The following is a 24,259-nucleotide window of genomic DNA, read 5'->3' on the forward strand; positions in this document are numbered from 1 at the left end:
CGATGAAATCACCTCTCATTCTTCTAAACTCTAGTGAAGATAGGCCCAGTCGACCCAATCTCTTCTCATACGTCAGTCCAGCCATCCCAGGAATCAGTCTGGTGAACCTTTGTTGCACTCCCTCCACGGCAAGGACATCCTTCCTCAGATAAGGAGACCAAAACTGCACACAATACTCCAGATGTGGTCTCACCAAGGCCCTGTATAACTGCAGTAAGACATCCCTGCTCCTGTACTCAAATCCTCTTGCAATGAAGGCCAACATACCATTCGCCTTCCTAACTGCTTGCTGCACCTGAATGCTCACTTTCAGCAACTGGTGTACAAGGACACCCAGGTCTCGTTGCACCTCCCCTTTTCCCAATCTATCACCATTCAGATAATAATCTGCCTTTCTGTTTTTACAACCAAAGTGGATAACCTCACATTTATCCACATTATACTGCATCTGCCATGTTCTTGCCCACTCACCCAACTTGTCTAAATCACATTGGAGCCTCTTTGCATCCTCCTCACAGCTCACATTCCACCCCAGCTTTGTGTCGTCTGCAAACTTGGAAATGTCGCATTTAGTTCCCTCATCCATTGATATATATTGTGAATAGCTGGGGCCCAAGCACTGATCCCTGCGGTACCCCACTAGTCACTGCCTGCCACCTGGAAAAAGACCCGTTTATTCCTACTCTCTGTTTCCTGTCTGTTAACCAATTCTCAATCCATGCCAGTATATTCCCCCAATCCCATGTGCTTTAATTTTGCACACTAACCTCTTGTGTGGGACCTTATCAAAAGCCTTCTGACAATCCAAATACATCACATCCACTGGTTCTCCCCTATCTATTCTACTAGTTACAGCCTCAAAAAACTCCAGTAGATTTGTTAAGCATGATTTCCCTTTCATAAACCCATGCTGACTTTGTCCAATCCCGTTAATGCCCTCCAAGTGTTCTGTTATCACATCTTTTACAATAGACTCTAGCATTTCCCCCACTACTGATGTTAGGCTAACTGGTCTGTAATTCCCTGTTTTTTCTCTCCCTCCTTTTTTAAATAGTGGGGTTACATTTGCCACCCTCCAATCTGTAGGAACTGTTCCAGAGTCTATAGAATTATTACTCACTAGTAACAGTGGGAGCTTGGTGAAGATGGCCCAGGGTTTATTACTCACTAGTAACAGTGGGAGCTTGGTAAAGATGGTCCAGGGTTTATTACTCACTCGTAACAGTTGGAACTTGGTAAAGATGGCCCAGGGTTTATTACTTACTCGTAACAGTGGGAGCTTGGTAAAGATGGCCCAGGGTTTATTACTCACTAGTAACAGTGGGAGCTTGGTAAAGATGGCCCAGGGTTTATTACTCACTAGTAACAGTGGGAGCTTGGTAAAGATGGTCCAGGGTTTATTACTCACTCGTAACAGTGGGAGCTTGGTAAAGATGGCCCAGGGTTTATTACTCACTAGTAACAGTGGGAGCTTGGTAAAGATGGCCCAGGGTTTATTACTCACTAATAACAGTGAGAGCTTGGTAAAGATGGCCCAGGGTTTATTACTCACTAATAACAGTGGGAGCTTGGTAAAGATGGCCCAGGGTTTATTACTCACTAGTAACAGTGGGAGCTTGGTAAAGATGGTCCAGGGTTTATTACTCACTCGTAACAGTGGGAGCTTGGTAAAGATGGCCCAGGGTTTATTACTCACTAGTAACAGTGGGAGCTTGGTAAAGATGGCCCAGGGTTTATTACTCACTAATAACAGTGAGAGCTTGGTAAAGATGGCCCAGGGTTTATTACTCACTAATAACAGTGGGAGCTTGGTAAAGATGGCCCAGGGTTTATTACTCACTAGTAACAGTGGGGGCTTGGTAAAGATGGCCCAGGGTTTATTGCACTTTTGTTCTTGTCAATAAATGGCAGTCTGGATTATTTGAAATACACCAAGGGGATACTGTGGATAGGTGGGCTGGATGGGTCAACGGTCTTCTCCAGCCTGAAACTGTTACCATGTTAATATCCTTTTGGAATTTTTCGGTCAATTCTGACCAGTGTGTGGATTTCAGTGGCAAGCAGTTGTGCCCTGTGCCATAATCCCCTCTGTGATTGAACGTCACTAAAGGTCTGCTGCCGACTGAAGGCCCACAAGCATGGAATGTGAGCTCAAGCCAATGCTAAAGCCCTGTTTTCATTGGTCCATTGACTGAAGCCAATGCTAAAGCCCTGTTTTCATTGGTCCGTTGACTGAAGCTAATGCTAAAGCCCTGTTCTGATTGGTCCATTGACTGAAACCAGTGCTAAAGCCCTGTTCTCATTGGTCCATTGACTGAAGCCAATGCTAAAGCCCTGTTTTCATTGGTCCGTTGACTGAAGCTAATGCTAAAGCCCTGTTCTCATTGGTCCATTGACTCTGGGAATTCTGCAATCTCCTGCACTCCAACAAGTCGAGACACTGGGAGAACTGCCAGAGAAACAGTGTTAGTGGATCTTTGGAGCCTTTTATACCATTTGTCCAGTGTTCCACCAATCTGCTGCTGAAATTACAGCAGATGAAGAATGGAGAATATCCAAACAATTACAAGGCCATTTCACCGGGATTCCTGATCTGAAGACCGGGAAATATCTTCACATCCTCTCATTCTCCTGCTTTATTCTCGAGCTGTCTGTTGCTCTGCATTCTCTACATCTTCCCCTTCCCTTTCTTTCCTTGCAGTGTCTCTCTCGGGGATACGGTACAGGTCTTTCTTTCACCATCCTCCCTAGGTGTCTTTTTCTCCATCTCTCTCTTTATGCTTTACAATTTCTGACAGTTTCTGTAACAGCCACTGCCGGAAGTTTATACAAATGGGCCTGGTTCATCCTGCGTTCTAGGGACCAACTGACTGATTGATTAAACAGTGAAAACCTAATAGTAAATAATGCCCCTAGGGACAACAAAAAGATCGTCAACCCCTGACAAGTGGGTTTATTATTAACAGAAAGGCCTCACACTCTTTACTTTGGACCAAGGGGTTATTTTCTTACATTAATTTTCCTTTGCAGGTAGTTTCAGACGCTTCCACTTTCAGCATCTGAGGGAGTCCAGGAGGAAATGCAAAGAATGGAATGACAGTTCAGACTGCACCAGGGAGAGGGAACAGGATTAAAGCAGTTAACAATGGGTTTAGATCCAGAGTCATACCTTGATAAATGCAGCTACCTATTCCAATCAAAGATCCAGCACTGTGGTAAAGAGGCAGGGTGAGGTAGATAACGTCAGTACTGGACAGGCCATTTATTGTAAAGAGATGTGCAACATTGAGTGCTCGAGCATGACTGATGATGGCAGCTTTGGGCAAACCTTTAGAACAAAAATAACAGAATTCAGGTAACGGCCTGTGGGGCCTTGCATTTCAAGCCTGTGATACGGTGAGTAAACCTTTCTCATACAGGCAGGATGTAAAGCAATGCTAATCATTCTATAAAAATATAATATAGATTCTAAAAAAAAAGGTTAAATGCTTAACCGCTCTGTGCCCCCAATACCCCAGTGTACGACAGATGTACAGTCTCATTGTACCCACTCAGTAACCCCAGTGTACGAGAGATGTACAGTCTCATTGTACCCACTCAGTGACACCCCAGTGTACGAGAGGTGTACAGTCTCATTGTACCCACTCAGTGACACCCCAGTGTAAGGGGAGAGCAACAGTAAGAATTTATTATCCGAGTTGAAACATCTTCAAATAATATTTTTTTAAACTGGATTTCAGAGATGTAGCAAAATGGTTGAATTGACAATAACATGACACAATCTACCGAAAAATAACTGTTACTCTCCAATCAATGTTTTAAGTGTAAAAATGTAATGTGTGCAGGACACTGGTAGGAGGCAGACTCCATTCACTGTAAGGCGTGCCGGGCTCTGTACCTGTTGTTCCAGAGGTGTAGATATAGACGAAAGGGCTGTGGAGGGTAACATGTGACCGTAGGGATAGAGGCATTGGCTGGTCGGATGCTGCCTGGATTTTATCGTTCAGGTTTTCAATGCCTTCGGTGGTGCACTTGTCATCCAGAATGAAAACAGTGACATTGCCCTCTCTCAGAGCGGGCAACACCTCCTCCACTGAACTCCTGAGGCCTGTAAAACAGACAATAAACCAGGAGATTTAAATTGTGAGATTTGCTTAGAATGGTTTAACTCGTATATAATTAGCCTATTTCAAGTGTGACGCAGAAAGTGTGATGCTCATAGGAAGTGCATGCAATGCACCTTTTTTACTATAGATATTATTTTATATTAAAAGTCTTTTAAAATGTTTATAACACTTTAAATCCACTCTTGCAAAAAAAAAGTCCATCACACATTCCTGATTGGTAGCCAATCAAAAACATTTAAATCTGTATCTCACTATCTATCCCACATCTCTATCAAACATCTCTCCAAAAGCCTTTCATTGGTCACGTTGCTGTCATCTCCTCTCTCCCCAATCCAACAGCACAGTCTCCAGCTCAACAGAAGCAGCAACACACGAGATCCACGAATCATAACTAAACACCAACACTCACTGAGTCAAACAATGTATGTGCACCAAGGAGCTGGTTAATAAGGGCCGAGGGTAATAATCTCTGAAAGGGACAAGGAGTGCAATAATGCTATAGTTACTTGGAGGAGTGGGGGTAATAATCCTGCACACTATGGATGGAGAGGAGGTAATAATCCAGTACACTATGGATGGAGAGGAGGTAATAATCCAGTACACTATGGATGGAGAGGGGGTAATAATCCTGCACACTATGGGTGGAGAGGAGGTAATAATCATGCACACTATGGATGGGTGGAGAGGGGGTAATAATCCTGCACACTATGGGTGGAGTTGGGGTGATAATCCTGCACACTATGGATGGAGACGGAGTAATAATCCTGCACACTATGGGTGGAGAGGAGGCAATAATCCTGCACACTATGGGTGGAGAGGGGGTAATAATCCTGCACACTATGAATGGAGAGGGGGTAATAATCCTGCACACTATGGATGGAGAGGCGGTAAAAATCCTGCACACTATGGGTGGAGAGGAGGTAATAATCCTGCACACTATGGATGAGAGGAGGTAATAATCCTGCACACTATGGATGAGAGGAGGTAATAATCCTGCACACTATGGATGAGAGGGGGTAATAATCCTGCACACTATGGATGAGAGGAGGTAATAATCCTGCACACTATGGATGAGAGGAGGTAATAATCCTGCACACTATGGATGAGAGGGAGTAATAATCCTGCACACTATGGATGGAGAGGGGGTAATAATCCTGCACACTATGGATGGAGAGGGGGTAATAATCCTGCACACTATGGATGGAGAGGGGGTAATAATCCTGCACACTATGGATGGAGAGGGGGTAATAATCCTGCACACTATGGATGGAGAGGGGGTAAAAATCCTGCACACTATGGGCGGAGAGGAGGTAATAATCCTGCACACTATGGATGAGAGGAGGTAATAATCCTGCACACTATGGATGAGAGGAGGTAATAATCCTGCACACTATGGATGAGAGGGAGTAATAATCCTGCACACTATGGATGGAGAGGGGGTAATAATCCTGCACACTATGGATGGAGAGGGGGTAATAATCCTGCACACTATGGATGGAGAGGGGGTAATAATCCTGCACACTATGGATGGAGAGGGGGTAATAATCCTGCACACTATGGATGGAGAGGGGGTAATAATCCTGCACACTATGGATGAGAGGGGGTAATAATCCTGCACACTATGGATGAGAGGAGGTAATAATCCTGCGCACTGTGGATGGAGAGGGGGTAATAATCCTGCACACTATGGATGAGAGGGGGTAATAATCCTGCACACTATGGATGGAGAGGAGGTAATAATCCTGCACACTATGGATGAGAGGGGGTAATAATCCTGCACACTATGGATGGAGAGGAGGTAATAATCCTGCACACTATGGATGAGAGGAGGTAATAATCCTGCACACTATGGATGAGAGGGAGTAATAATCCTGCACACTATGGATGAGAGGGGGTAATAATCCTGCACGCTATGGATGAGAGGAGGTAATAATCCTGCACACTATGGATGAGAGGGAGTAATAATCCTGCACACTATGGCTGAGAGGGAGTAATAATCCTGCACACTATGGATGAGAGGGGGTAATAATCCTGCACACTATGGATGAGAGGAGGTAATAATCCTGCACACTATGGATGAGAGGGAGTAATAATCCTGCACACTATGGATGAGAGGGAGTAATAATCCTGCACACTATGGATGAGAGGGTGTAATAATCCTGCACACTATGGATGAGAGGGTGTAATAATCCTGCACACTATGGATGAGAGGGTGTAATAATCCTGCACACTATGGATGAGAGGGAGTAATAATCCTGCACACTATGGATGAGAGGGTGTAATAATCCTGCACACTATGGATGAGAGGGGGTAATAATCCTGCACACTATGGATGAGAGGGTGTAATAATCCTGCACACTATGGATGAGAGGGGGTAATAATCCTGCACACTATGGATGGAGAGGGGGTAATAATCCTGCACACTATGGATGAGAGGGAGTAATAATCCTGCACACTATGGATGAGAGGGGGTAATAATCCTGCACACTATGGATGAGAGGAGGTAATAATCCTGCACACTATGGATGAGAGGAGGTAATAATCCTGCACACTATGGATGAGAGGAGGTAATAATCCTGCACACTATGGATGAGAGGAGGTAATAATCCTGCACACTATGGATGAGAGGGGGTAATAATCCTGCACACTATGGATGAGAGGGAGTAATAATCCTGCACACTATGGATGAGAGGGAGTAATAATCCTGCACACTATGGATGGAGAGGGGGTAATAATCCTGCACACTATGGATGAGAGGGAGTAATAATCCTGCACACTATGGATGAGAGGGAGTAATAATCCTGCACACTATGGATGAGAGGGAGTAATAATCCTGCACACTATGGATGAGAGGGGGTAATAAGATGAAAAAATTGGCTCTTTTGTTTTAACAGATGTGATTGTGAGGTGATTCAATGGAGGTATTTAAAATTATGAAGGGATGGGACAGAGTAGATAGAAACAGACTGTTTCCACCGGTTAACGGGTCCAGAACAAGGGGGCAAAATTAGATTAAGAGACAGAAAGCAGGAGAAACATTTTACACAAAGGGGTGTGAGGCTGTGGAATGCTCTACTGGAGTTAATGATTGAAGCAGAGTTAGGTTCGATAGGTATTTGGAGGAAAGGGGAATAAAGGGATCTCATAAGAGGCACAGCACAGGAGGAGGCCATTCGACCCATCGTGCCTGTGCTGGATCTTTGAAAGAGCTATCCAATTAGTCCCATTCCCGTGCTCTTTCTCCATAGCACTGTAAATTTTTTCCCTTCAAGTATTTATCCAAATTTACTATTAGTTATTATTGAATCTGCTTCCACCACCCTTTCAGGCAGTGCATTCCAGATCATTACAACTTACTGCATAAAAAAATGGGAACAGGGAGGACATACGGGATTGGGATTGGGATGCTAACCCTTCCGGATTGTTCCGAAGTTACCTGGAATGACATTAATCTGCCGGCAATGCCACGAGCAACCCAATACGCCAATAAGATGAGGCGGAGCTTTGACAGGCAGGTGTGGTGGCCAATAGGCATGGAGGTTAGCAGGTTTGGCTGCATCTCAGATGAAACAGTTAAAGGAAACTGTTTAGCACTTGTGGCCGAGTATTATAATCCCATCTTCCAGCCTCCATAAACTTGAGCTCATCCAAAACTCTGCTGCCCGTATCCTAACTCACACCAAGTCCCGTTCACCCATCACCCCCTGAGCTCGCTGACCGACATTGGCTCCCGGTCCGGCAATGCCTCGATTTTAAAATTTTCATCCTGACAGGTCAAGATCCAGAGGGTCTTGATTGGCAAAAAACCAAAGGCGACATGAGGAAAAACTTTTTTACACAGCAAGTGGTTAGGATCTGAGGGGGTGGTGGAGGCAGATTCAATCATGGCCTTCAAAAGGGAACTGGATAAGTACTTGAAAGGAAAAAAATTGCAGAGCTACGGGGATAGGGCGGGGGAGTGGGACTGGCTGGATTGCTCTTGCAGAGAGCCGGCACAGACTCGATGGGCCAAATGGTCTCCTTCCGTGCTGCAACTATTCTATGATTCTATGTGTTCAAATCCCCCCATGGTCTCCTCCAGCCCTACAACCCTCCGAGATCTCTGCACTCCTCTAATTCTTGCCTCTTGCCCATCCCCGGTTTCCATCGCTCCACCATTGGCGGCCGTGCCTTCAGCTGCCTGGGCCCTAAGCTCTGGAATTCCCTCCCTGAACCTCTCCGCCTCTCTCTCCTCCTTTAAAACGCTCCTTAAAACCTACCTCTTTGACCGAGCTTTTGGTCACCTGTCCTAATATCTCCTTATGCAGCTCTGTGACAAATTTTGTCTGATAATCGCTCCTGAGAAGGGTCTTGGGACGTTTTACTGCGTTAAAGGTGCTGTAGAAATGCAAGTTGTTGTTGTATATAAATACATGATGTGGCGATGCCGGTGATGGACTGGGGTGGACAAATGTAAGGAATCTTACAACACCAGGTTATAGTCCAACAGTTTTATTTGAAAATCACAAGCTTTCGGAGGCTTTCTCCTTCATCAAGTGAGTGTCGAGACTCATTGAAAATTACCGCATATATAGTCACAGAACAATGCCTGGTGATTACAGACAATCTTTCCAACTGCCCGTTATCAAGGCCATCAAATTAATTGAATAGTGTTCAGACAGAGAAACCTTAGATACCCCAGACAACTGAATATACAAACGGCCAGAACCAAAGACAGAGAGGGAGAGAGAGAGAGAGAAACATCTGAAAGGCAGAGAGAGAGAGAGAATGACCAGTTGTATTAAAAAGATAACTTTTTGTTCGCTGGTGGGGTTACGTGTAGCGTGACATGAACCCAAGATCCCGGTTGAGGCCGTCCTCATGGGTGCAGAACTTGGCTATCAATTTCTGCTTGACGATTTTGCGTTGTCTTGTGTCTCGAAGGCCGCCTTGGAGAACGCTGACCCGAAGATCGGTGGCTGAATGTCCTCGACTGCTGAAGTGTTGCCCGACTGGGAGGGAACCCTCCTGTCTGGTGATTGTTGCGCGGTGTCCGTTCATCCGTTGTCACAGTGTCTGCATGGTCTCGCCAATGTACCATGCTCCGGGGCATCCTTTCCTGCAACGTATGAGGTAGACAACTGTGGCCGAGTCACAGGAGTATGAACCGTGCACCTGGTGGGTGGTGTCCTCTCGTGTGATGGTGGTATCTGTGTCGATGATCTGGCATGTCTTGCAGAGGTTGCCGTGGCAGGGTTGTGTGGTGTCGTGGACGCTGTTCTCCTGAAAGCTGGGTAATTTGCTGTGAACGATGGTATGTTTGAGGTTAGGTGGCTGTTTGAAGGCGAGTAGTGGAGGTGTGGGGATGGCCATAGCGAGGTGTTCGTTGTCATCGATGCCACAGCGAAAAATCGCATAGACCTCCTCAGAAGACAAACACGGGACGCAACCAACAGAGTAGCCTTCGTCGTCCAGTACTTCCCCGGAGCGGAGAAACTACGCCATGTTCTTCGCAGCCTTCAACATGTCATCCATGATTTCGAACACCTCGCTAAGGCCATCCCCACGCCTCCACTACTCGCCTTCAAACAGCCACCCAACCTCAAACAAACCATCGTTCACAGCAAATTACCCAGCTTTCAGGAGACCAGCGTCCACGACACCACACAACCCTGCCACGGCAACCTCTGCAAGACATGCCAGATCATTGACACAGATACCACCATCACACGCGAGGACACCACCCACTAGGTACATGGTTCATACTCCTGTGACTCGGCCAACGTTGTCTACCTCATACATTGCAGGAAAGGATGCCCCGGAGCATGGTACATTGGCGAGACCATGCAGACACTGCGACAACGGATGAACGGACACCGCACAACAATCACCAGACAGGAGGGTTCCCTCCCAGTCGGGGAACACTTCAGCAGTCAGGGACATTCAGCCACCGATCTTCGGGTAAGCGTACTCCAAGGCGGCCTTCGAGACACACGACAACGCAAAATTGTCGAGCAGAAATTGATAGCCAAGTAACACACCCATGAGGACGGCCTCAAACGGGATCTTGGGTTCATGTCACGTTACACGTAACCCCACCAGGGAAAAAAAAAGTTATCTGTTTTTAATACAACGGGTCATTCTCTCTCTCTCTCTGCCTTTCGGATGTTTCTCTCTCTCTCTCCCTCTCTGTCTTTGGTTCTGGCCGTTTGTATATTCAGTTGTCTGGGGATCTAAGGTTTCTCTGTCTGAACATTGTAAACAATTTTACAACAGCAAGTTATAGTCCAGCAATTTTATTTTAAATTCACAAGCTTTTGGAGGCTTCTTCCTTCGTCAGGTGAACGATGTGAAATCACCTGACGAAGGAGGAAGCCTCCGAAAGATTGTGAATTTAAAATAAAATTGCTGGACTATAACTTGGTGTTGTAAAATTGTTTACAATTGTCAACCCCAGTCCATCACCGGCATCTCCACATCATGTCTGAACATTATTCAGTTAATTTGATGGCCTTGATAACGGGCAGTTGGAAAGATTGTCTGTAATCACCAGGCATTGTTCTGTGACTATATATGCGGTAATTTTCAATGAGTCTCGACACTCACCTGACGAAGGAGAAAGCCTCCGAAAGCTTGTGATTTTTAAATAAAACTGTTGGACTATAACCTGGTGTTGTAAGATTCCTTACATTTATATAAATACAAGTTGCTGTTAAACACAGTCAACAGTTTCAAAGTACAGGTAAGTATTATGTAATCAGATGTCACATGGTGTGGAGATTAAACACTAACTGGACTGTTTCTGTGCTGTCATTTTGTGTAAATCTCTCCTGTTCACACTTATAGTGAGTTTGAAACTGCCTCACCTGAACCCGCAATCAGCACCTGGGCTCCGCTGCTCTGGAAACAGTGCAGCAGGGACTTGCCTCGGATGTTGTAGTTGAGAAAAGCAACGGTACAGCCCAGTTTAGCGAGTCCGAACCACAGGGACACGAAGAGGGGCTCGTTCCCCAGTAAGATCGCCACGCAGTCCCCCTCCTTGAGCGCAGTCCGAGCCTGCACCGCTCTGGCCACTTTGTTACTGTGCCGGTCCAGGTCAGAGTAGGTGATGAGCCGCCCCTCGAACAGCAGGAAGGGTTTGTTGGGGCATTTCTGAACTTTTTGCAGGAAAATGTCCAGCGCACTGACGTGAGGCGATTTCTTCGCGTAACTCCGCATAACGAAATCAGAGGCGATCATTCTGAGCATCATCCTGAGGTCCTGCCACAAGTAGGGGAAGAAATCCCTCAGCAGGAGGGCGCAGAGCAGCGAGCCGCCCAGCACAGTGTACAGGAGGGACATTGTAACCAGAGCAATGTGGCGAGGCGGAGAGTGATGTTCACTCCGTGTCTCTTCTGCGAGACTGGGGGCGGAGTGTGTTTCGCTGTTCCGGCGATTTCGCAAACAGTTCACTGGAATCCGCTGTGCGCAAGTACAGATATTTATCATTTCGGTTCCACCCAGTAGAACCTGTTCTTCTCGGTGGTTAATGAGCAACTAGTGACTGCAGGTACAGTAACACAGTGGTCATGTTACTGAACTAGTAATCTGGAGTCATGAGTTCAAATCCTGCCATGGCAGCTGGGGGAATTTTAAATTCAATTAAATAAAATCTGGAGTATTATTATTAATGGCGGCCATGAAACTATCAGGTTGTCGTAAAAACCCATCTGGTTCACTAATGTCCTTCAGGAAAGGAAACCTGCCGTCCTTACCCGGTCTGGCCTATATGTGACTCCAAACCCACAGCAATGTGGTTGATTCGCCCTCTGAAATGGCCTAGCAAGCCACTCAGTTGTACAATCTCACTATAGAAAGTCACAATAAGAATAAAACCGGACAGACCACCCGGCACTGGACATGACAAAGGCAAACCAAGCCCAGTCAACCCTGCAAAGTCCTCCTCACTAACATCAGGGGACTTGTGCCAAAATTGGGAGAGCTGTCCCACAGACTAGTCAAGCAACAGCCTGACATAACCATACTCACAGAATCATACCTTTCAGCCAACGTCCCAGACTCTTCCATCACCATCCCTGGGTATGTCCTGTCCCACCAGCAGGACAGACCCACCAGAGGTGGTGGTACAGTGATATACAGTCAGGAGGGAGTAGCCCTGGGAGTTCTCAACATTGACTCTGGACCCCATGAAATCTCACGGCATCAGGTCAAACATGGGCAAGGAAACCTCCTGCTGATTACCAACTACCGTCCTCCCTCAGCTGATGAATTAGTCCGCCCCCATGTTGAGCACTGAGGGTAGCAAGGACACAGAATGTACTCTGGGTGGGGGACTTCAATGTCCATCAGCAAGAGTGGATCAGTAGCACCAGTACTGGCCGAGTCCTGAAGGACATAGCTGCCAGACTGGGCCTGCAGCAGGTGGTGAATGAACCAACACGAGGGAAAAACCTACTTGACCTCGTCCTCACCAATCTACCTGTCGCAAATGCATCTGTCCATGACAGTATTGGTAGCAGTGACCACCAGTGTGGGGAAATTTTAGAAACGATAATCTGGGACAAAATTAACAGTCACTTGGACAAGTGTGGATTAATTAAGGAAAGCCAGCGCGGATTTATTAAAGGCAAATCGTGTTTAACTAACTTGATAGAGTTTTTTGATGATGTAACAGAGAGGGGAGATGAGGGCAATGCAGTTGATGTGTATATGGACTTTCAAAAGGCGTTTGATAAAGTGCCACATAATAGGTTTGTCAGCAAAATTGAAGTCCACGGAATAAAAGGGGCAGTGGATACGAAATTGGCTAAGTAACAGGAAACAGAGTAGTGGTGAAGGGTTGTTTTTTGGACTGGAGATAGGTGTACAGTGGTGTTCTCCAGGGAACAGAGAGACCTGGGGGTATACATGCACAAATCTTTGAAGGTGACAGGATAGGTTGAGAAAGCGGTTAAAAAAGCATACGGGATCCTGGGCTTTATAAATAGAGGCATAGAGTACAAAAGCAAGGAAGTCATGATGAACCTTTATAAAACACTGGTTCGGTCACAATTGGAGTATTGTGTCCAGTTCTGGGCACCGCACTTTAGGAAAGATGTGAAGGCCTTAGAGAGGGTGCAGAAAAAATTTACTAGAATGATTCCAGAGATGAGGGACTTCAGTTATGTGGATAGACTGGAGAAGCTGGGATTGTTTTCCTTAGAGCAGAGAAGGTTGAGAGGAGATTTGATAGAAGTGTTCAAAATCATGAAGGGGTTTTGATCGAGTAAATAAGGAGAAACTGTTCCCATTGGTGGAAGGGCCGGGAACCAGAGGACTGATTTAAGGTGATTGGAAAAAGAACCAAACGTGACATGAGGGAAAACTTTTTACACAGCGAGTTATGATCTGGAATGCGCTGCCTGAAAGGGCGGTGGAGGCAGATTCAATCGTGGCTTTCAAAAAGGGATTAGATAAATACTTGAAGGGAAAAAATTTGCGGGGCTACGGGGAGAGCAGGGGAATGGGACTAACTGGATTGCTCTTACAAAGAGCTGGCACCGGCTTGATGGGCTGAAAGGCCTCCTTCTGTGCTGTAACCATTGTATGATTCTAATATATTAACATGGATTGGTTAACAGACAGAAAACAGAGAGTAGGAATAAACAGGTTATTTTCGGGTTATAACTAGTGGGGTGCCGCAAGGATCAGTGCTTGGGTCTCAGCAAAAGTACACTGGGATAACATGTAGCTCACACTCCCAGCAGGAGTGCACTGGGTTAACGGACAGAAAATAGAGAGTAGGAATAAATGGGTCATTTTTGGGTTGGCAGGTTGTAACCAGTGGGGTGCTGCAAGGATCAGTGCTTGGGCCTCAGCTATTTACAATCTATATTAATGACTTAGATGAAGGGACCGAGTGTAATGTATCCAAGTTTGCTGACGATACAAAGCTAGGTGGGAAAGTAAGCTGTGAGGAGGACACAAAGAGGCTGCAAAGGGATATAGACAGGTTAAGTGAGTGGGCGAGAAGGTGGCAGATAGAGTATAATATGGGGAAATGTGAAATTATTCACTTTGGTAGGAAGAATAGAAAAGCAGAATATTTTTTAAAAGTGAGAGACTGAGAAATGTTGTTATTCAGAGGGATTTGGTTGTCCTTTACACGTATCACAGAAAGTTAACATGCAGGTACAGCAAGCAATTAGGAAGGCAAATGGTACGTTGGCCTTTTTTGCAAGGAGGTTGGATTATAAGAGTAAGGAAGTCTTGCTGCAATTATATAGGGCTCTGGTGAGACCACACCTGAAGTACTGTGTATACAGTTTTGGTCTCCTTACCTAAGGAAGGATATACTTGCCTTAGGGGGGATGCAACGAAGGTTCACTAGATTGATTGCTGGGATGAGAGGGTTGTCATAGAATCATAGAAATTTACAGCACAGAAGGAGGCCGTTCGGCCCATCGTGTCTGTGCCGGCCGAAAAAGAGCTATCCAGCCTGTAAGATTCTCAAAATTCACAGATCCCCCAATAAACTCAGAGAAAAACCCTAAAGAAATTCACGTTTTCCCTGAGTATGGAAAAACTGTGGACCCTGACTAAAATCCTAAGATGGAAGGATAGGTGAGAGGTCACCAGACGAAATCAACAACACACACACCGTGGAGCTTCATACATGTCTCTGTTTTAATGCAAAACGGACAGCAGGGGGTTGACAATCACCCCCATTGAAAGAGGTAACTGTTCCAGACATCGTGGGGCCATGCCTTTGTTTTTAAAGCAAAACCACCAACACCTAGGACATTGGATACAAAAGGAAGCCTTATGTGACAAGCTCTAAATCAGAATTAAAACAATGACCCATTGGGAGAAACAATTTGCAATATGATTGGGACCATCAAAAAAAGCCATCAAAGGGCTTTGTAAGGGCTGTTTTTAAACAGAGCATTGTAAGAGAGACGTCCACAAGGCGAAAGCTCTCTCTCTCTCTCTCTCTGGCTTGCTGGCTCTGGTGGGCTGCTTGTCTTGGTTCTGCCTGTGTCTGGAAAGAAGAGCAGTTTCCAGCAGACAACAAGGAAAGCAGTTCGACAGGGAAGGACAGCAGCTCTAGAAGCAGGCCGACACACAAGAAGAAACCAGAGCAACAGTCCCAGTGACCATCAGACACCTCGCGGCAACAAGGGCCTTACGAAACAACCAACCGAATATTACCACCAACCAACCGGGTAATATTGAGCCACCGCGACCAAAGAAAAACCAACTCGGGAGAAAACCGAAGATCCACAAAGTTTCCACTCTACAATCTATTTCTGACTTACCTCTGGGTGAATTACTGTCAAGGTTTCGTTTGGTGAGCATTATCCCTGGTCCTTTAGAGTCCAACTTAGCTAGTACAGTGGGATTGGGAGGGGTGAGGTATCTTTCTACTGTAATTTCCCTCGCGTGTACTGAAGTGTTCCCCATTTTATTAGAGTGTTAAGATTGTTGTGTTGTATTTCCTCTCTTGAATAAAGGTCAAAGTTTCTTGCACCAAAACCAGTTGTCTGCTGCACTTTGTCACAACCCCCAAATAAGTCCAAGGTCTAGAACCCAGGGAGTGGGAGCGATTCGGACCGCTCAGTAGTCAGAGGTGAAGCTGACACACACCACCACCCCCTACAAAATGGCGACCCAGATGGGACTTTGGCAAAAGGGATGTGACACAGTGGACACTGATTTGGAAGAGGAATCCGCAATGGAGGAAAGGTTGTCTGCCTATGTGTGCGGCAAGGTAAATATCGCGAAAAAGTGGGTGGGCGATATGTTAAAGGCCGAGCGTCCCATAGATGCAGCCATCCAGTGGACAGCAAGTAAACAGTATAAGAAAAGTATTGAGAAGGCGGTCTGGCTCTTGTGTTTTAAAAAGCAGGTCTTTGTACTAGACCATGCTGTAGCAGTACAAGCAGCCAAGATTAAACAGTTGACCCTAGAGCTGCAGGAAAAGACAGCAGCCGAAGAGCAAGGGGTAGCAGCGCTCCAGGCAATTAGCCAAGAAAGGGCGCAGATGGCAAGGGACCACCAGGCAAAGGTAGAGCGCCTGGAATACCAGATCGCTGAGCTCAAAAGTAGCGCTAGAGGCAGAATGGAACACCTGGAATACCAGGTCAGAGAGGCGAGAGGCAGTGAGGTTAGGTTAATGGATAAGATCCACAGCCTCACGCAAGAATTAAAAGAGCAGGAGGAGAAAGTAGGCGAGGTAAAGGCAGCATATAAGCTGGCCTGCGCCCAGGGGTTTGAGGACGCAGATCATCGCCCCTGCAGGCAAGAAATAGAACGTTTGGGCATGGCCTTAGCGAGGGCGAAGGGCATGGTATGCCTCCTTAGCCCGAAGGCGGGCCAGTCGGATTTTACCGGCAACCCAAGCAGGGAAGTCCCACAGGCAGCTCCCAGAACGACACTGGTTAGGGAACCAGAGGCTTCACGGCCACCACCCATAGCCCCGAGTTTTCAGGAGGTCTGGCAGCAAGGGGGGGGTGGAGGATGAAGCATTAGGGGAGACCCAGCAAGCCCTGGTAGATAGACCAGGACCGGGACCAGTGTACCCCCTCCGACAACGGAGGTACGGCCCGCCCGCCGATGGCGAGGACCTAGGGGCCATCCAGAACCAGTTTGTAGTGCCGCATGGCACCCCACAGCTCAGGGCCATGGTTAGCCATATCCCTAAGCTTACAGTGAGGGGAGACCCCTCTCTACACTTCTGTGAGATAGAGCAGGCAGCGTGCGTTAATGACTGCGATGAAGCAGAACAAGCAAAAATGCTGCTGTTTTCTCTGGGGGGTGACCTCCTCCAAACCTTATCAGATGAGTGCAAAAGGGGGCAGAAAGATTACGAGGAGTTAAAGGATGAGATATTGGAGGCCATGGGACTAAATGATGGGAGTCCGTTCGCCCGGGTGGGAAAAACGGTACAGCTTCCCGGGGAGTCCCCACAGGCTTTCGCAGACAGGCTGTGGCCAGTCTACCGGAGCGCATGCCCGGGAATGCCAGGGCGGACACTCCTGAACAGAGATCAATTAGCCCACTGGCTCCGCTGTCTCATGACAAACTGCCTGCCCCAAATTCGAACACGAGCTGCGGCTTGGTTTGACCCCCGTAGCCCCCAGACCACCGAGGAAACGGTGATCCGCCAGCTCACGATAGCATTTAAAAATATCAGGGGTATCGAGACGCCCCAACCCAAGGGGAAAGTCCACGAGGTTGAATCAGGGGCCCAGCATAAAAGGGAATGGCACCAGGAAGGGAATAGTCCCGTCCAGGCTAAGTTAAACTGCTTTGGGTGCGGGAAGAACGGCCACTGGCGGAAAGATTGTAAAAACCCCTGGAAGGATACTAAGGGAAAGAATCCCACCGCCCCAGCCCAAAAGGCAGCGACGGGGGAGGCAGAGACAGGAATTGCCCCCGCTGCCATGGAGTCATTTTTTGAGGCCATGCGATCTTTTATGGCCAGCCAGGGAAGAATAGCAGCCACTACCGTGTGGTCGCTCCCTCAGCCCCCCCTGACGATGCCCCGCTATGACTAAAGCCCGCACAGCCTGTCTACCTGTGTGCTCTCAGGTATGATGGATGGAAGAGACCGCTCGTGCAGATGGAGGTAGAGAAGGTTGAAGGGACTTATCTGCTGGATACGGGGACATCATGCACCGTGATCCACGCAGCTAATCCCACCACCTCACCTCTGTCTAGCGGAGTTCCATACGTTCTATCGGGGTTCACCGGTAAGGAACAGGCGGGAGCATTCTCCAAGCCGCTCTCAGTCCGCCTGGGCCCACTCCAAACCAAGTGGACGTGTGTCCTGGCGAGGTGGGAAGCGGAGGGAGGAAAGGGGATCCTAGGGGCCGACTTCATCGTGGGCCACGGGATCCTCGTGGATCTCCGCAACCATTGCCTTTGGGGAGCAGACATGGGTGAGGAGAATGGCGTGGGAGTTATCCCAGGAAAAGAAGGGAAGGGAACCCTGTGTACTGTGAAGCCGAAAGGAGGTTATGACCTGGGGCTCATGGTAGAGGGTGTCCCGGAGGAATTTAAAGCAGTCGTGCAGGCTCGCATGGCTGCGTTCGCCACGCACAAACACGACTGCGGGAGGGTCACCGGGTTTGAGGTCAGGGTAGACGGAGACCCCATGGCCCGGCCCCAGAAGCAGTATAGCTTTCCTAGAGAAGCAGAGCCCGATATGGAGATGGCCATATCCTCGTTGGTGCAGCAGGGAGTGCTGAGGCCCATAGCCACTCATGTTAATTCTCCGCTTTGGCCGGTCAAGAAACCGGACAATTCATGGAGAGCCACGGTGGACTATCGGGTGCTCAACAGCAATATCCCCGCGTGCGCCCCCACAGTGGCAGCAGTTGCCGACCTCATCGGAAGCATTCCAGCATCCGCGACTACGTTCACGGTGCTGGATATTTCGAATGGGTTTTGGTCGATCCCCTTGAGGAGGGAAGACCAGTATAAGTTCGCTTTTACTTTTAAGGGGCAACAGTATACGTGGAACTGTTTGCCGCAAGGTTTTCATAACAGCCCTAGCATCTTTCACCAGTGCATGGCGAGTAGTTTAAAGGAATTTAGCCAGCCCAGGCAATTGGTGCAGTATGTAGACGACCTGCTCTTGTTTACCGACTCAGTCGGGGAGCATGGCCCGCTACTGGCCGAATTGCTGGAGCTGTTGCAGAGGAAAGGTTTTAAAGTGAACCCTAGGAAAGCGCAGATCGGCCAGCAGGAGGTGAAATTCCTGGGCCTGACCGTCCGCGCAGGGGAACGAGCCATAGACAAGGCTCGGAGGGAAGCGGTCCAAGAGCTACCGGTCCCCAGTACTGTGAGGGGTGTGAGGTCGTTCTTAGGGCTAACGGGCTACTGCAGAGATTTTATTGAGGATTATGCGGCCACGGCAGCCCCTCTGCTCCAACTCCTACACAAGGGAGTGGAGTGGTCTTGGGATGAGGGGTGCCAGGCAGCATTTGTCCAGCTCAAGAGGGACCTGCAGACCGCACCAGCCCTGGGAGCGATAGATGGAGGGAGAGAGTTCTTTCTGGAGGTAGCGGCCAGTGGGGATAGTCTCAGTGCTGTGCTGCTCCAGGAGCGGCACGGCAGGCTAAGACCCGTGGTCTACTCCTCCAGAGTACTCACTGACGTGGAAAAGAGCTACTCAATTTGCGAGCGGCACCTTTTGGCCACGTACTGGGCTGTGAAAAGATCCTCGATCTTCACAGGCACCTCTCCTATCACCCTCCTCACACATCACACGCCCACCCAGATGCTTCTGGACGGGAGGATCAAAGATGGGACAGTCAGCAGTGCCCGCACTACGCGCTGGACCCTCCTCCTTTCCCAGATGGATCTGAGGGTGAGGGGCCTTTGCGAGCCAAAGCTCGCGGCTAACATGGTATATCCTGGAACAGCCCATCAGTGTTCCATAGAAGGGGTGTGGGAGGCGAACATTGGTCTACGGGCCGGGATACATCCCACAGGCCGCGAGATCTATGTAGACGGTTCCAGCATGGTATCCGCTGGTGAACGTCTCACGGGATGTGGAGTCTATGACCCATCGGCTAATATTGCCTTGGCGATCAAGCTCCCCAGCACCATGAGCGCCCAGCAGGCTGAACTGTCCGCGGTGGTGTACGTGGTTACCCACCCTGAGATCTTCCCCATACACGATTTGCTCGGACAGTATGTTCACTTGCAACTCGTGCACGGAATACCTGGCAATCTGGTCCCGTCGCGGATATACCTCCGCCGACGGGAGGCCCTTAACAGTAAAACCCCTGCTGGAGAAAATCCTGGCAGCCGTGGGGGAGGAAGGCGAGGTCTTCATCCACAAAGTGAAGGCCCACTCCTCCACAGAACCCCGCAGCCAGGGCAACCAGCAAGCCGACACGCTGGCCAAGGAGGGTGCCCGCACCGGCATTTTCTGGGACCCCTATGGGTCCGGGCCCGTGGCGGCAGTTAGAGGCAGGGGTGGGACCCAGAGGAGCTTAGGGGTAGCATTAGCCCCGGATCTTAAAACAGTCCAAGCCCAGGACCCTGTCCTGAAAACCGTCACTAGCGCAGTGAGCGAGGGGAGGAGGATAGAGGGCCCTTACGGCGCGGCAGCCCTCTCCATAAGAGAGGGCATGCTGTTCAAGGAAGGACAGTGGGTAGTACCCCAGCAGCACCGGAGGGAGTTCCTTCAACTGGCCCATGAAGGGCCGGGAGCAGGACACCCCGGGCCTGAGGCCACCTGGCGGCGGGTGGAACAGGCGGGATGGTGGCCAGGTCTCCGGGAAGATGTCCGCGAGTTCTGTGCCAGCTGTCTCGTGTGCGCTGCAAATAACCCCGACCCCCACAAAAGGAAGGTGCCCATGGGACACGTTAGGAGGGTAGAGGGACCATGGCAGTCGATCCAGATCGACTACATCGGGCCCCTACCCACCGCCCAGGGAGGCTACAAATATTGCCTCGTCCTGGTGGACGTGTTTTCCAAGTGGGTCGAGGCCTTCCCCTGTAGAAAAGCCACAGCATTAGGGACTGCAAAGATCTTGGTACGGGAGGTGTTCTCGCGGTGGGGACTACCCCAGTTTGTGCAGTCCGACCAGGGAAGCCACTTCACCGGCCAGGTCATGCAGAACACACTTATGCTGCTCGGTATTCAGGGGAAGTGGCACGTAGCCCACAATCCACAGTCCTCAGGGATTGTGGAACGCATGAACCGCACCGTCAAAGAAAGGCTGAGGAAGGAGACAGCGGACTCACCCCGAAAATGGGCAGAGCTCCTGCCTCTAGTCCTCATGGGGATCCGGGCCAGTCAGTCAAAGAGTACGGGGTATTCCCCGCACGAGCTCATGACCGGTAGGGTCATGAGAACCCCCACCCATGTCCTGGCCCCAGTTCTTACTGAAGGGCGGCTTCGGGAGGTAAACCGGGATAAATTCGCCCGAACACTCCTCGAGCGCCTGAAGCAGATTTACGAACAGGCAGCAGGTAGTCTGGGGAAGCAGCATCGGAATAACCGATTGCTGCTCGAGCCTAACAAAAGTCATCAGTGGGAGATAGGGGACCAGGTAATGGTGAGGAACTACGCCCGAGTGGGGAGTTTGGAGCCACTGTACATGGGACCCTATAGCATAGTAGATAAAGCCAGCCCCATGGTTTACGCTGTAAAATTGCCCCGGCGGACGAAATGGTTTCATATAAACCAATGTAAGCTGTTTAGATCGGAGGCGAGAAAGCAGGCAGCTGGGATCGAACCCGAGGTTAGAAATCCCCTGCTCCCAGCAGGTCCCAGCTCACAGGCAGCACCTGCAGGGGCAGTCGCATGTATCAGGGGAGGAGTCACCCAGACCCCTGTCCAAACCAATCCCCCTCTCTTCTGGGACTCAGGTGGGGAGGAGGAGGAGCTCGAGGCAGGTAGTCCCGCCCCCGACCTAGGTTTTGAACCTGGAGAGGAAGACTCTCAGCCACCGGCAGCAGGCAGCGAAGGGTTGCCTGTCCCCGGCTCAGACTTGGGAAGGGAGGAGCCACAGGGGAAAAGCCCCCAGCCAGCGAGGGCTGCGACCCACAGCAAGGGTCCGCTCGCCAGGGTAGCCCCACCAACAGCACTTCCTAGGGGGTCCCCTCGGACACCCCAGCCTAGGAAGACATGGTCACCGGCTCCCCAGTTTAAAAGGGCAGCCCCTCAAGTCAGGGATCGATCTGAGGACAGAGGTCCCCAGCCAGTGGCCGCAGGCTGCGAGGGACAAAAGGTACAGGACAGGGCGACCACACCGAAGGGAGTAGTGTGTTGTAACCCGAACAGGGATTAGCCTGGCCGCCCGGGGACGGGCGGCGGATGTACATAGCTTCTGTTATTTAATTTTGAGATTGTTAATTTTGGGTGTTTTAGTTAAATTTTATACAAGGTGGTTGGTAGTTTAAGTATTATTGTTTACCTTGTATTATTTTTCTATGTATGTCCCGTATTTTCCAAGTGGTGCAGGGGTGTTGGACCCCCTCCGTGCTTGGATATGAATGTAACTGAATTCTTACCTGTGTCTGCATCTGAAGGGGAATGTATGTTTTGGGTCTTAGCTAGGTAAACTACAGGGGAAGGTTGGCTCTCGAGGATCGAGAATTTTGCTCACCTTTGACCAGTATGATAATTGAAGCAAGGTTAAAGTATCACAGGGGGGAGTGTAAGATTCTCAAAATTCACAGATCCCCCAATAAACTCAGAGAAAAACCCTAAAGAAATTCACGTTTTCCCTGAGTATGGAAAAACTGTGGACCCTGACTAAAATCCTAAGATGGAAGGATAGGTGAGAGGTCACCAGACGAAATCAACAACACACACACCGTGGAGCTTCATACATGTCTCTGTTTTAATGCAAAACGGACAGCAGGGGGTTGACAATCACCCCCATTGAAAGAGGTAACTGTTCCAGACATCGTGGGGCCATGCCTTTGTTTTTAAAGCAAAACCACCAACACCTAGGACATTGGATACAAAAGGAAGCCTTATGTGACAAGCTCTAAATCAGAATTAAAACAATGACCCATTGGGAGAAACAATTTGCAATATGATTGGGACCATCAAAAAAAAGCCATCAAAGGGCTTTGTAAGGGCTGTTTTTAAACAGAGCATTGTAAGAGAGACGTCCACAAGGCGAAAGCTCTCTCTCTCTCTCTCTCTCTCTGGCTTGCTGGCTCTGGTGGGCTGCTTGTCTTGCTTCTGCCTGTGTCTGGAAAGAAGAGCAGTTTCCAGCAGACAACAAGGAAAGCAGTTCGACAGGGAAGGACAGCAGCTCTAGAAGCAGGCCGACACACAAGAAGAAACCAGAGCAACAGTCCCAGTGACCATCAGACACCTCGCGGCAACAAGGGCCTTACGAAACAACCAACCGAATATTACCACCAACCAACCGGGTAATATTGAGCCACCGCGACCAAAGAAAAACCAACTCGGGAGAAAACCGAAGATCCGCAAAGTTTCCACTCTACAATCTATTTCTGACTTACCTCTGGGTGAATTACTGTCAAGGTTTCGTTTGGTGAGCATTATCCCTGGTCCTTTAGAGTCCAACTTAGCTAGTACAGTGGGATTGGGAGGGGTGAGGTATCTTTCTACTGTAATTTCCCTCGCGTGTACTGAAGTGTTCCCCATTTTATTAGAGTGTTAAGATTGTTGTGTTGTATTTCCTCTCTTGAATAAAGGTCAAAGTTTCTTGCACCAAAACCAGTTGTCTGCTGCACTTTGTCACAACCCCCAAATAAGTCCAAGGTCTAGAACCCAGGGAGTGGGAGCGATTCAGACCGCTCAGAAGTCAGAGGTGAAGCTGACACACACCACCACCCCCTACAAGCCTAATCCCACTTTCCAGCACTTTGTCCGTAGCCCTGTAGGTTACGGCACTTCAAGTGCACATCCAAGTACTTTTTAAATGAGTTGAGGGTTTCTGCCTCTCCCACCCTTTCAGGCAGTGAGTTCCAGACTCCCACCACCCTCTGGGTGAAAACATTTCTCCTCAGCTCCCCTCTAATCCTTCTACCAATTACTTTAAATCTATGCCCCCTGGTTATTGACCTCACTGCTAAGGGAAATAGGTCCTCCCTATCCACTCTATCTCGGCCCCTCATAATTTTATATACCTCAATTAAATCTCCCCTCAGTCTCCTCAATTCCAAAGAAAACAACCTCAGCCTATCCAATCTTTTCTCATAGCTAAAATTCTCCAGCCCTGGCAACATCCTCGTAAATCTCCTCTGTACCCTCTCTAGTGTAATTACATCTTTCCTGTAATGTGGTGACCAGAACTTTACGCAGTACTCAAGCTGTGGCCTAACTAGTGTTTTATACAGTTCTAGCATAACCTCCCTGCTTTTATATCCAAGCCTTGGCTAATAAAGGAAAGTATCCCGTATGCCTTCTTAACCACCTTATCTATCTGTCCTGCTACCTTCAGGGACCTGTGGACATGCACTCCAAGGTCCCTTTGTTCCTTTACGCCTCTCAGTATCCTCCCATTTATTGTGTACTCCCTTGCCTTGTTTGCCCTCCCCAAAAATTGTCCTATGAGGAGAGATTGAGTGGAATGGGCCTATATTCTCTGGAGTTTAGACGAATGAGAGGTGATCTCACTGAAACGTCTAAAATTTTTAGAGGGCTTGACAGGGTAGATGCTGAGAGG

The 24,259-nt window shown here is 48.7% G+C and overlaps 1 protein-coding gene across 1 annotated transcript in view; it reads right to left on the reverse strand.

Annotated features, from left to right (window-relative positions):
- Positions 1 to 11,628, reverse strand: part of LOC137301673 (long-chain fatty acid transport protein 2-like) — a 34,608-nt gene extending 22,980 nt beyond the window's left edge. Inside the window, exons 1-3 of the mRNA XM_067971229.1 lie at positions 10,973 to 11,628; positions 3,899 to 4,108; positions 3,170 to 3,328 (exon numbers count right to left, since the gene is read on the reverse strand). Of these exons, the coding sequence (XP_067827330.1) occupies positions 3,170 to 3,328; positions 3,899 to 4,108; positions 10,973 to 11,594 (991 nt within the window). The 5' untranslated portion in view covers positions 11,595 to 11,628. The remainder of the gene's footprint in view (positions 1 to 3,169; positions 3,329 to 3,898; positions 4,109 to 10,972) is intronic.
- Positions 11,629 to 24,259: the final 12,631 nt, after the last annotated feature.

This window comes from Heptranchias perlo, chromosome 34, assembly GCF_035084215.1.
Source record: "Heptranchias perlo isolate sHepPer1 chromosome 34, sHepPer1.hap1, whole genome shotgun sequence".
Lineage (NCBI taxonomy): Eukaryota > Metazoa > Chordata > Chondrichthyes > Hexanchiformes > Hexanchidae > Heptranchias > Heptranchias perlo.